The following is a 12,228-nucleotide window of genomic DNA, read 5'->3' as shown; positions in this document are numbered from 1 at the left end:
AAGGTTGTTTTGGTTCATAGCTATAGAATGTGTAGTCGGTGACCAGTGGCCCATGCTTTGACAGAATGCCCAGGCATCTCACTGAAAGAGGGAAAGCGCCCATCCCAGCAACAAGAAAGCCGGCTGGGACCTCCTCATCCCCTTGGTGGCCAACCTTTAGCATTCAGCCTTTAGGGTATGATCCTTAGTCACAGCACAGCGTGGAGTGTCTTGTGACTTGACAGACTATTTGACGAAGGTCACTTTGTTGTTGTTCTTGCCTTTTATCCCTTAAGTCCCACGTTAGGAGTTTAGTTAAATAGTGGTTGACTCAAGACCACTATCCAGGTAATACCCGTCAACTTAAGGGATTCACCTGGGCTGTGAAGTCAAAGCATATGTTCCTCAAATCTAGCACAAGGCAAAACTGTAACATGTGTGGAAAGGAGAAAATTACCACCCTGATTACTGCACCAAGACAGCGGATTTGAACTCATAATCCCAGGTGCCGGGGCCACAAGCTGGAGCCACTATGGTAGGCCTTGGGGCTTGGATCTTTTACCGTGTCTTGACAATAGAGTGAGGAGGTTTTAAAGTCTGTCAGGTCCTCAAGCTTCTCATTATAACATGCTGTGGAAAGGCCACTATGATTTCAGACTCAGAAGTCCCACACAAATAACAAAATACTATAAAAAATAAGGTGTAAAATTTAGAATGGAAAAACAAAGTCGTTTCAAAAATGGAACAATGTACACGCATGACATCAGAGTCCAAGAAAATTTCTGAGAGTTAATTTTCATAAAAGTGTAAACCGTGACAAGCTGAGGACATTCTGTAGGACGCAGAAAATCCCCCACCAAGGAAACAGAAAAACTATGCAGAGATGGAAACTTGATCCTGCGCTATATTGTAATCAAACAATCAGTTCTTGAACAAATCACAAATACCCAAATCTAGTAATTTGAAAAATACATCCAGGCAGTTATATTTGGTCAAAAATGCATTTATAAGCATCTGAGATTGTAATTTAGAAGGCGGTGTTTATTTTTAAGTATGAGGGAATAAAGGTATGTCCTTCTCAAACTTGAAGATTTTAGAAATGTCACGTGTAGGGAAGAGTCCTGGACTATTTTGATTTAAAGGCCTGTGGTGCACGTCTTTAAAAGGTGTGTAAAGTTTCAGCCACAGCACAGGGGTTTGGTGGCATGCTGTCCTTCAGACTCTAGCCAGCTATTTCCATTTTCAAGGGTTTGGTTAGACGATCAGGGTCAAGGTGGATGAGAGACATGGCAGTATTTTTGTGCAGACCCCATTCTACCCTGCAGTCTCCAAAAGGGCAGGCGTGAGAGATGGGTTGGCACCGGGCTGTTCAATTATAGACAAACAGGTCTAGACATGGACATTTCTAGGGAAAAAAAGGCCAAAAGGAGAGGGACGAAGCTGCCACTAGAGAGTCTGACTTAATGTGCTTTCTGACTCAGACTGCAGTGATCATCCGACTTAGTATAATGCCCCAGGGACAGAAAGCACGGCGGATTTGTTAAAGATGTTCATAAGAAGTGTGTGTGTATGTGTGTGTGTGTGTGTTGAAACCATAGATCTGGCTTTACACTGTAGACCTGCTGGGTTACTTTTTCAACAAGACTGAACAGTTTACACAAATATGGGAGTCGCAGTGGCCGAATAGAGGGAGAGACAGGAAGGAAGATAAGAAAAGAACGCAGTACGATTTGGAAAAAATCACCTTATCAAGCTGTGAGGAAGATCATTAAAGACCCCTGAACAGTTTAAAAGCTACTGAAACTCGGGAGAAAGGACAAAGTAATGAGAGAAGCTCAGAAAAGAAGCAGCCCCACATGAGAATCTAAAAACCTCTTTAGAAGTGATGGAGTAGAAATGAGGGGCTGGAGAGATGGCCCGGTCGGCAAAGGTGCAAACATGAGGACCCGAGTCCGACCCACAACGCCCAAACAAAATGTGGGTTCCACAGTGAGCACTGGCATCCTAGCAGTGGAGAAACTGTGAAAACAGAATTCCTGGACCTGCTACTAGCTAGACTGGTCAAATGATGAAAACCAGGTTTAGGCAAAACCTGTCTTTCAAAAAAAAACGAACTGGAGCACAAAAGAGGAAGACACATACCCATGATAATCCCCAGCCTGCATCCACCTGCACCACACATGCACATACACACATATGTGTGCCCGTGCACTCACACATCTGCATGTATTTGTGTGCACGCATTTGCAAAATAGAAATGGCAAAAAAGATGATTAGAAATGGGGCTGGGGATTTAGCTCAGTGGTAGAGCGCTTACCTAGGAAGCGCAAGGCCCTGGGTTCGGTCCCCAGCTCCGAAAAAAAAGAACCAAAAAAAAAAAAAAAAAAGATGATTAGAAATGTGGCTATAGAATGGATCAATAAAATGATACAAGCGGAGGACAGGTATTCACATATGCTTACGAATGTAACCCCTTTAGGAAAAGAAAAAACTAAGCAAATAAAAGATAATGGAGTATATTTGAGTTTAGAGAAGTTCTTAGGGAAAAGATTTAAATTCCCATCAAAAAGAGCACACTGCTTCATGCAAACCCTTACACGAGAATCATCCATTAGTTTAATTATATTTAGGAAACATTCACCATGTTTGTGGCGCTGGCAGTACAGAATAAACTAGTTTCATTTGAGGTCAAATCGCTCACTTCCTCCCTGGCTTGGCAAAAGGAGGCCTGAACAAATAGAGAAACAGACGAACATGGTGATGTCATAGAGTTGGAATTAAGCCATTTAAGGAAAACAGGGTTTTGTCATTGTGTAGGAGAGCACTTCGGGATCTAATGGAGTGACCTGGGGACTGCGAGACAGACTGGAAAAGTAATGTTGTTAATGTAGTTCCCGTGGCAGCAATGAAGGGAGCATTGCTGGAGCATGTGCCAGAGTAGGGCACAAAGGAGGGCCATAAAGGGAGGCAGCAACACTATAGTCACGGGAGAGTCTGGCTTCACGGCAGGAGCCTGAAGGCAAAGGGCTTTGTAAGGCCTGGGATATGCCATGAATGTGGAAAAAATAAAAATAAAAATAAATAAAATAAAATAAACCTAGTCGACTTTGACCAGCCAGTAATCTTGTGTAAACTGGATTAACTGTGTCTCGGATTACTTTCACTAAAAGAAATTATAATCATAAGGGCACTTACCTCATAGGATCGTTGTCATGGCTAATTTAGGACAGCGTCCAGCAGATAGTAAAATATCAATTAAATGCCAATCAGCATTGTTCGAGATCTCTGGCTGCCCTGTATGCAGTCCATTTTAAGGAGGAAGAAGCAGGAGAGGTGAAGTCATTTAGGTGGATATTTAAAGTCATCCAGACTGGGGCCATGGTTACATGTGGAAAGATCTAGCAAAAAACGATAAACGAATCAACTTCGGAGGTTGCTGATGGCCAATAGGGTTAGCACAAACGACTGTGCGGTATGTTGGATGTGTGTGACTGTAGAGTGTGCTGATGTGTGTGACTGTGGGGTGTGTTGATGTGTGTGACTGTGAGATGTGTTGATGTGTGTGACTGTAGAGTGTCTTGATGTGTGTGACTGTAGGGTGTGTTGATGCATGTGATTGTGGGGTGTGTTGATAAGTGTGACTGTAGGGTGTGTTGATGTGTGTGACTGTAGGGTGTGTTGATGAGTGTGACTGTGAGGTGTGCTGATGTGTGTGACTGCGGGGTGTGTTGATGTGTGTGACTGCGGGGTGTGTTGATGTGTGTGACCGTGGGGTGTGTTGATGTGTGTGACTGTAGAGTGTCTTGATGTGTGTGACTGTGGGGTGTGTTGATGTGTGTGACTGTAGGGTGTGTTGATGAGTGTGACTGTGAGGTGTGCTGATGTGTGTGACCATAGAGTGTGTTGATGTGTGTGACTGCGGGGTGTGTTGATGTGTGTGACTGTAGGGTGTGTTGATGTGTGTGACTGTAGAGTGTGTTGATGAGTGTGACTGTAGGGTGTGTTGATGTGTGTGACTGTGAGGTGTGCTGATGTGTGTGACTGTAGAGTGTCTTGATATGTGTGACTGTAGGGTGTGTTGATGAGTGTGACTGTAGGGTGTGTTGATGAGTGTGACTGTGAGGTGTGCTGATGTGTGTGACTAGAGTGTGTTGATGTGTGTGACTGTAGGGTGTGTTGATGTGTGTGACTGTGGGGTGTGCTGATGTGTGTGACCATAGAGTGTGTTGATGTGTGTGACTGCAGGGTGTGTTGATGTGTGTGACTGCGGGGTGTGTTGATGTGTGTGACTGCAGGGTGTGTTGATGTGTGTGACTGCGGGGTGTGTTGATGTGTGTGACTGCAGGGTGTGTTGATGTGTGTGACTGTAGGATTTATTGCTGTGTGTGACTTGGAGTATGCTGGATATGTGTGAGTGTGGGGGTGTTGAGCTGTGTGACTGTAGGGTGATTGGATATTTTTCACATTCCACTGGTATAATTATACATACAAACATATCTATCAGGCAGGGGTCTAAGTCACTTACAACTACATATCGTTTAAATGATCATGGAATTGATGTGGACACCAGGAAAAGATCATAGAGAAGAGGGAGGTAGCGTTTGAGTATTGCACACTCCACTATTTCATGGTGTTGAAAACCCACGGGAAATGAAAGCAGAGTGGCCTGTAAGAAAAGAGACACTGGATGCCGTACTGACTGTCTTGAGAATGTGGAGAACTGGTCATTGAGTAGGCAGCAGGGAAGTCCATTTTAGAAGGAGGGACTGAATGAAAGCACCAGATGCAGAAAGGCAACGTAACAGTTGGATTCGGTGGCTTTTCAGAAAGTATCAGTAGAAAGACAGCAGCTGAGTAAAGCAGAGAACCAGAGGTCGAGAAGTGGGGTAGAGAATTAATTTCTGTCCCTAATGAATAAGAAGATATGACAGTAACTGTGGTCACCATATGTATTTGAGAATGTTCTGTTCTGGCTTGATCTTGAAGATAGAAGTTACTGGGGAACATACACAACATACACCAGGGTATGATTTCTTAAAAAGGGGGAACTATGAGACTTGGAAGGCTAAACGAAGAGCTGGTCTTGGAAGACACCAAAGAGGCCTCAGCTGGTGTGGAGGGGAAAAGGTGAAAGTGGGAGTCATTACCGGGCAGTTCCAAGCAGGACAGTGGCATACACTTCTCAGAATGGCAGCTCTTGCCCACAGAAGTCCAAGTTCCATGGTGCCCAGACTCAATGAATGAAATGAGAACTGTCCTGGGTGCCATCCTTTCCTTCGTAGTGCTGTTGTGTTGTAGTATGATTAAAAAAGGGCACAACCGGTTCCCGTGTGTCACTGCCCCACTCTGGGCCTCTGGTACTCTTGGACCTGGGCAGTCCCTCCCTGGCATTAGTTCTTGTACCATAAGGCCATAAAGAACAAATCTTAACTTATCTCAGCGGTGGCAGCTGGCTTCACCACACCACGATAGCCCAGCTATCTTCAGCCCCAGCAGTTTCTCCGCTCCCATGCTAGTCGCCCTGGCCAGCCCTGTACAACAAGGAACTGGTTCCAGCCACCCACCCAGTAAAATCAAGACTCAACAAATTGTAACCCAGAAATCAGATTTACATGTTAAATACTCAATCCATAATACATACACAGAATAAATTCACTGCCAATTAATAAAGATAGAAACCACCCACCTAAACAAGATAAAATTGACCCAGACCACCTGGATTGGAATCATTTTCCTCTAATCCTCCCCTTCCTAGACTTTTCCCCGCCCACCCTTCCTTCTCATCCAGTGATAGGCTATGCCTTATCCTGGACCCGCCTTGCTGCATAATAACATCGTCCTACACTGCTGTGGGTTAGACACAGAGTAGGAAGATGGGGTGGGCACAGGAGAGCAGTGGGCATGGAGACGGTAATAATCGTTGGTGGTTCTCGTGTGCAGAAACTTTCCAAGGAGAGGCAGTGGATGATGAGGATCAAGATGTCCTGGGTGGTGTAGCACCACACTGAGGCATACCCTATGAAAGCTATGGATTTTAGCAGTGGTGGGGAAACCAGCTTCTTGGTTTAAAAACAAAAACAAAAAGCCCTCATTGTCAGCAGCAGTAAAACAAAGTAACGGTAAAAGTTGAAGCACATCAAGTTGTCCTTCAAAGGATCAGAGCTTATGAGGCAGTACAACCAGCAAAAGCTTTGTTGGAGAATCATCCCCTGCTGTTAAATCAATATAAATATGTTAAGCAGGACAGTGGCCATGCACACCTTTAATCTAAGCACTTGGGAGGCAGAGACCAGTGGATCTCTAAGTTCGAGACCAGCCTTGTCTACAGAGCAAGCTCTAGGAGATATGTCATATGTTTCTAGATGGATGGATGGATGGATGGATGGATGGATGGATGGATGGATGGATGGATGGATGCATGCATGCATGCATGCATGCATGCAGACAGACAGACAGACAGAGAGAACAGCATTTGAGAGAGGATCAGATCTAGGGGTAGCCAACCTAAGCCCTCAGATTCTAGAAACAACAAACTAGAAAACTCAAAATTCATAATCAAGCTCATTATTTTTGTGAGTACTTTTAAATGTTTATAGTAAGGTTTACCCCTCCCCCCCGCTAAAACTGAAAGTCTACATGAAATCACGTCTTTGGGGATTTCATAGACTAAAAACAAAATAAAATGCTCAACGCTTCCAGATGGGAAGGGGGTCTAGATTCCCTTCAAATGAATAAAAATGCAGGGTAAAAGAAAATAGCAGACGATTTTCAATATTTCTAAGGGAAATCATTTGGGACTAAAATTTCAAACTCAGTGGAATGGAAGAACAATCAAAGTGTTATCAGAAGTCTATTTAGGAATTTACTTTATATTCACATGCCCTCTCTGAACTAATTAACAAACTATATAATTGAATTTGAATCCAAGAGACAATGATTATATATGTGCAGCCACACCTCTGTCCCACCAGCACACAAGCAATTAGCTAAAGACGTTCGGACAGATACTACTGGAGCAGGACCAGAGGAAGCTGAGGCAAGAGGAAGGCCACTCCATATCCATCCTAGATGACATGGTCAGGTTAAGCTAGTCTGGGTAACTTAGTAAGACTTTGCCTCAAAATATAAAGAACCCAAGGACAATATCCCAGTGCTAAGTACTCACCTAGCATGCATAAAGTCTGGGATTCGATGTGTATATCAAAAAATTATAATGTGTACTTGATGCTGGCTGAGAATTCATTAAAAGAACATCTTAAAATCATTTAAAGGACGCTACCAGAAGAGTGGAAGAACATGGTAATACCCAAACCTGAGTTGGAGACACAAGGAAAGAACAGAAAATTAGATTGATTTGATAGATGTTAAGAGAAGGGGGAACATCACCATAAATGTGAAATAACTTGAAATATATGAAACAGCAGGTAAGGCTGGACTAGTTTAAGTTGCTGGATCGAAGATAAACGTACTTTAAACGTTCTTTGGAAGTTCGGCCAAATGTTTTTGTAAGAAACTCACCAAAACGAAAGGGTCTGAGGAAAATGTGAAAATAAAGAGATGGGAAAAGAGTTCAGGCATCTGCCAATAAAAAGACAACACAAAGGAGCAATTTAAGAAAGCTCATGACCTCCCTCATGTTGAAAGTCATCAAATCCAACACACAGAATGTCATACAAACCCAGTAAGGATATTGGGAATTTTAATAAACGAGTTTGGTTGTTTGTTTTTTACTTGTTGCTAATTTGTCACCAAGCAAAAGAGTGCAGCTCCCTAAGTTCTCCTTCCAGTTAACTGCCCTCGGAGGCCCCAGCTGCCCGGAGATCCCACTCAAAGCCTTCTTCCCTGGTCCCCACCATCCACCTCCGAGGACCATCTCTTGTCCCTCAGCCGTTTCCTCTCCCTTTCAGCCCTCTCTTCCATGGAATGCTTCCTCTCTGGTGGAGTCTCAATGTCCACAAGGACGCCATCCCTCTTCTACAGGGGCAGAGTCAGGAAGGAAACTTTCAGAAAGGAACCATCTGGCTGGATGAGGTGCACTGGGAGCAGCGGTCATGTCCGCTTTTATCCCGCCTCCTTGGAGGCGAACACCTAAAGACAGTTAGGAAGCCATGATTTTACAAGCTGCTCATTACTTGTATTTTTTTTTCCCCTATGAAGACGAAAACGAATGCAGGACCAAGCCCGGCATCTGTGAAAATGGACGCTGCGTTAACATCATTGGAAGCTACAGGTGTGAGTGCAACGAAGGATTCCAGTCAAGCTCCTCGGGCACCGAATGCCTTGGTGAGTGAATATATGACTACTTCCCTGGGTGAACATTGCACATCTATGACGTCATCACAGCACAGCTCCACACATTTATCCTTGCCTTGTACTCCACATGCCTCCGCCCACAGATTTACATCTATTAAAGTGATGTGTCTCTATGCCTACGCCTCACACACCCGTGTAGCCGAAGTAACAACCTGAAATAGTCTTTCCAAAGTGGAGATTAGTTAAAGCTCTGTGGAAAATGTGACTTTAGTAAGACTGACATCAGGAGATGATCTAATTCCAAAAAGAAAATATTTTCAGTGGGAGGTAAGCACTGCCAATCCTAATGCAAAGCAAACGCCACACGTTTCAAAAGCACGGCGGGGGTTAATCCTTACATTATGGTCCAGAAAAAAATGCTTGACATAATAATTTCTAATTGGAAATATAACCGCATGGGCACTATGGCTCACGGAACCAATGCTGGAACGTACACACTGTAGCTGGTGCAGTTAATGACGGCAGCTGTGAAGATAGGGTGTGGTCAACTTTAAAGGAACCAGATCAAGGTCCTCTCACTGTAGACAGTAAGAGATTAATAGAATAAAATCCATAACACAGCTTTGAATTTATTCTTCATTTCCTTCCTATCATCACTTTGTCTAACAGGAAAAGAACTTCATCCGATGTTTCTTCCTTTTGGGTTCTCTGGGAATACAGCTCCTAACCATTTGCCTGTTACTTTCATTGAATTGAAAAGAATAATAATTTGTTCAATATTCCCCGGAATAGCTTTTGTCAGGTTTAATACTCAATTCATAGTATAAACACCATGGGAGAGGGTGTTGTCAACAAACAATTGCTAGGCCACAACTGCTCACTCAAGAAGAATCCTTTGAGTTTTGAAGGTTTTGGGTGGGCAAAGACAGCATGATGGTCCACTAAGAACCAAACCGATCCCCAGCCTTGACTCTGGTCTTGTGTTCTGCTCCAGACAACCGACAGGGCCTGTGCTTCGCAGAGGTGCTGCAGACAATGTGTCAGATGGCCTCCAGTAGCCGTAACCTCGTCACAAAGTCAGAATGCTGCTGTGATGGCGGGCGAGGCTGGGGCCACCAGTGTGAGCTCTGCCCACTTCCTGGAACTGCCCAGTACAAAAAGATCTGCCCCCATGGCCCAGGATATGCCACTGACGGAAGAGGTAATGTGCTGAGGGGCCTAAGGCCTTGTGTCAGACCAGGGAATTTTACACATCCAAATTAATGTAAAAGGGATGTACAAAGGTAATTTCATCAGAATTCTGTCAGAAAGTCTGGTATTCTATACGCAAATCAAAATAGTCTTGCCCAATGCTGTATACAGGTGTGTGTGTGTGTGTGTGTGTGTGTGTGTGTATTCTACCAAGTAGTTTGTGGATGTTATGAAAGACAAACTGGTTTCTCCCATTGCTGTACAGATTCCCCGCCCTGTCCCTGGCTGCTAACTGACACCTTCCTCCAGAGTCATAAGGCAGGTGGGAACTGGAGGCCCAAACCTATGAATAGTAAATGATCACATATTTCAAGCAGCATCTTTCTAAAATGTACCAAAAATTGTAACTCCCACTTAGAATGCAAAATGAACAGTCCGGCATACGCCGTCTGGCATAGCCCTCCCTTGTTTCTCTCTCTGCCTCCTCAGGTGCCTCTGTTTCCCTCCCAGGTTGCCATTCTCTGAGACTTGAAAAGGGACTCTAGAACTTCTCTGGGGTGGCGTTCCACCCCCGCACCAGTCCCTGAACTCCTCCCCAGTTCCAGCTGTCTCCACTGCGCACACATTGGCTTCTATCCTTTTTTTCTTTATCTTCTTGCTCTGCAGATATTGACGAATGTAAGGTGATGCCAAGCCTCTGTACTAATGGCCAGTGTGTCAACACCATGGGCTCCTTCCGGTGCTTCTGCAAGGTTGGCTACACCACAGACATCAGCGGGACAGCTTGTGTAGGTAAGACGTGGTTGTGCACCGAGGGTTGGCAACTCCTGCTTCCTACGGACTAAGCACAGTCAGAGGAGCTCCGGCCTATGTAGCCTTTACTACGCTGGCCAGACATCTCGGTAATGCTCTTCTTAACTGCAGAGTTCTTGTTTTCTTTGTTTGTTTGTTTGTTTGTTTGTTTAACTGTGTGGGACACAGGGTCCAGGTCATCTCCAATTCTGTAAGATATGGGGAAACATAAAAATTGAAAATTCACTTTTGACATTTTCTGTTTTAATTTAAAATTTACAAATGGGTGTCTATTTGATAAAGGAAAAACAGGCTTTTCTTGTGAATCTGGTGTGTTTGTGTGTGAAGTAGAATTCTCTTTTCACATTCCTCATGAAGCAAGAAATCATCATCTAAAATCTCTCCTTGCAAAGATGTCTCACTGCAGCATCCTTCAGCTGTTTGCATGATGTTCTTCTTTAATTAGTAATGGTCTGACCCATGCCATTTTCTGACAAACATAAGGCTGTAGGAGAACCTTCTTGTAACCTTTCAAAGAGCTCTTGATTTCTCCCTACTCTCTCGCTTATGTGATATCTTCTTAAATGATCAATTTTACAAAAAGTGCCAAGCAAAACAGACCACCTAACGGACTAAGCATTTCATGCAGTAGAAACAGCATTCAAGAGTAGCCAGGAGTGGGCTCCGAATCAGGCGCTTCTGCAGGCAGCAGGCATCCACCCATCCAGCGAGCTCTGAGGAGGAAATGGAGATTGTCTGCTCTCAGTCACAGGCCTAGCAGTAGAGTTGGCCTAGCCCAGCAAGGACAGACCAAGTACAGCTTAGCAACAAGATCCTGTCGATGAGTGGTTCTCAACCTTCGTAATGCTGTGACCCTTTAATACAATTACTCATGTTGTGCTGACACTGCCATCCCCATCCATAAGATTATTTTCATTGCTACCTCGTAACTGTCATTTTGTAAAGGAGCAGTTCGTAAGACCATCTGAAATGTGCTTCCCAATGGTCTCGACCATCGTAAGGTTGGGAACTGCTGCTGTAAGTGAACAGCGGAGTGTAGAAACGTCACAAAGCAGGGTTCACCGAGCTTATATAACCCCACCCTGGGACCAAACAAAAGGAACAGAGGGAAAAGTGGTGAGACCCAGGCAGGAGAACAGAGTGTGCAGAGGGCATCTGTGAGAAGCTGCCTGGTGTAAACCCACGCCAGAGAGACAAGAAGAAGTGGGAGTGCTCCTAAAGTCTAGTCCAGCCTAATTAAGTTGAAGAGTTTCTAGGGTTTGGATTTTTGTTGAGCCCAGACAGTTGTCTAGACATTACAAGGTCTAGCCAAGATCTGTGCATTGACCCTCAAAGTAAGCCAGTTTGCTACTTTAGAGAAAACCGTTGTAAGAGCCATTTCTTGCTGGCTGGATTCACTGGATGTTGCAGAGGGAAAGCAAGAAGGACGGAGTGAGAATGTGGGGAGAATGGAGAGACTGGTCATTCCTCGTAACTGGGACTCTCATGTTGGTCTTTCCTCTCTGTAGACCTGGATGAATGTTCCCAGTCTCCAAAACCATGCAACTTCATCTGCAAGAACACCGAGGGCAGTTACCAGTGCTCCTGCCCACGGGGTTACGTCCTGCAGGAAGACGGCAAGACGTGCAAAGGTGAGGGGAGTTCCAGGAGCCGCCACCTTCACTTCTCTCTTCAGGAACGTTTGCATATCAGCCTTGTAGCATATGCTTCCCCTATGTTAAAAAACTGCTTCACAGAAAACACTGCCAGGGCTCCTGTTATAGAAGGAAGGGGACTTGAAAATCTAAATTAAAGTATTTTGCTCCTTAGAAATTAAAAGAAATAAAGTCTGCACATGTGCACACATGTGCACACACAGGCATACTTACACATGCTCTCTCAAATATGTACGATTGTGTATGTGCGAGTGCACAGACACACACACACACAGGAATATGGTTTTTTTTCTTCAGCCAGGGACTTCAAATTTACTTCAAAGGAAAGTGGTTGGAA

At 44.4% G+C, this 12,228-nt stretch overlaps 1 protein-coding gene across 1 annotated transcript in view; it reads left to right on the top strand.

The window, feature by feature from the left end:
* Window positions 1-12,228, top strand: part of Fbn2 (fibrillin 2) — a 205,397-nt gene that overhangs the window by 179,692 nt on the left and 13,477 nt on the right. Inside the window, 4 exon segments of the mRNA NM_031826.2 lie at window positions 8,137-8,262; window positions 9,227-9,433; window positions 10,090-10,215; window positions 11,745-11,867. Of these exon segments, the coding sequence (NP_114014.2) occupies window positions 8,137-8,262; window positions 9,227-9,433; window positions 10,090-10,215; window positions 11,745-11,867 (582 nt within the window).

This window comes from Rattus norvegicus, chromosome 18 (assembly GCF_021556685.1).
Source record: "Rattus norvegicus strain SHRSP/BbbUtx chromosome 18, alternate assembly SHRSP_T2T, whole genome shotgun sequence".
NCBI classification, from domain to species: Eukaryota; Metazoa; Chordata; class Mammalia; order Rodentia; family Muridae; genus Rattus; species Rattus norvegicus.
The sequence above is the reverse complement of the archived record's forward strand: the minus strand, read 5'-3'. Positions and strand labels throughout refer to the sequence as shown.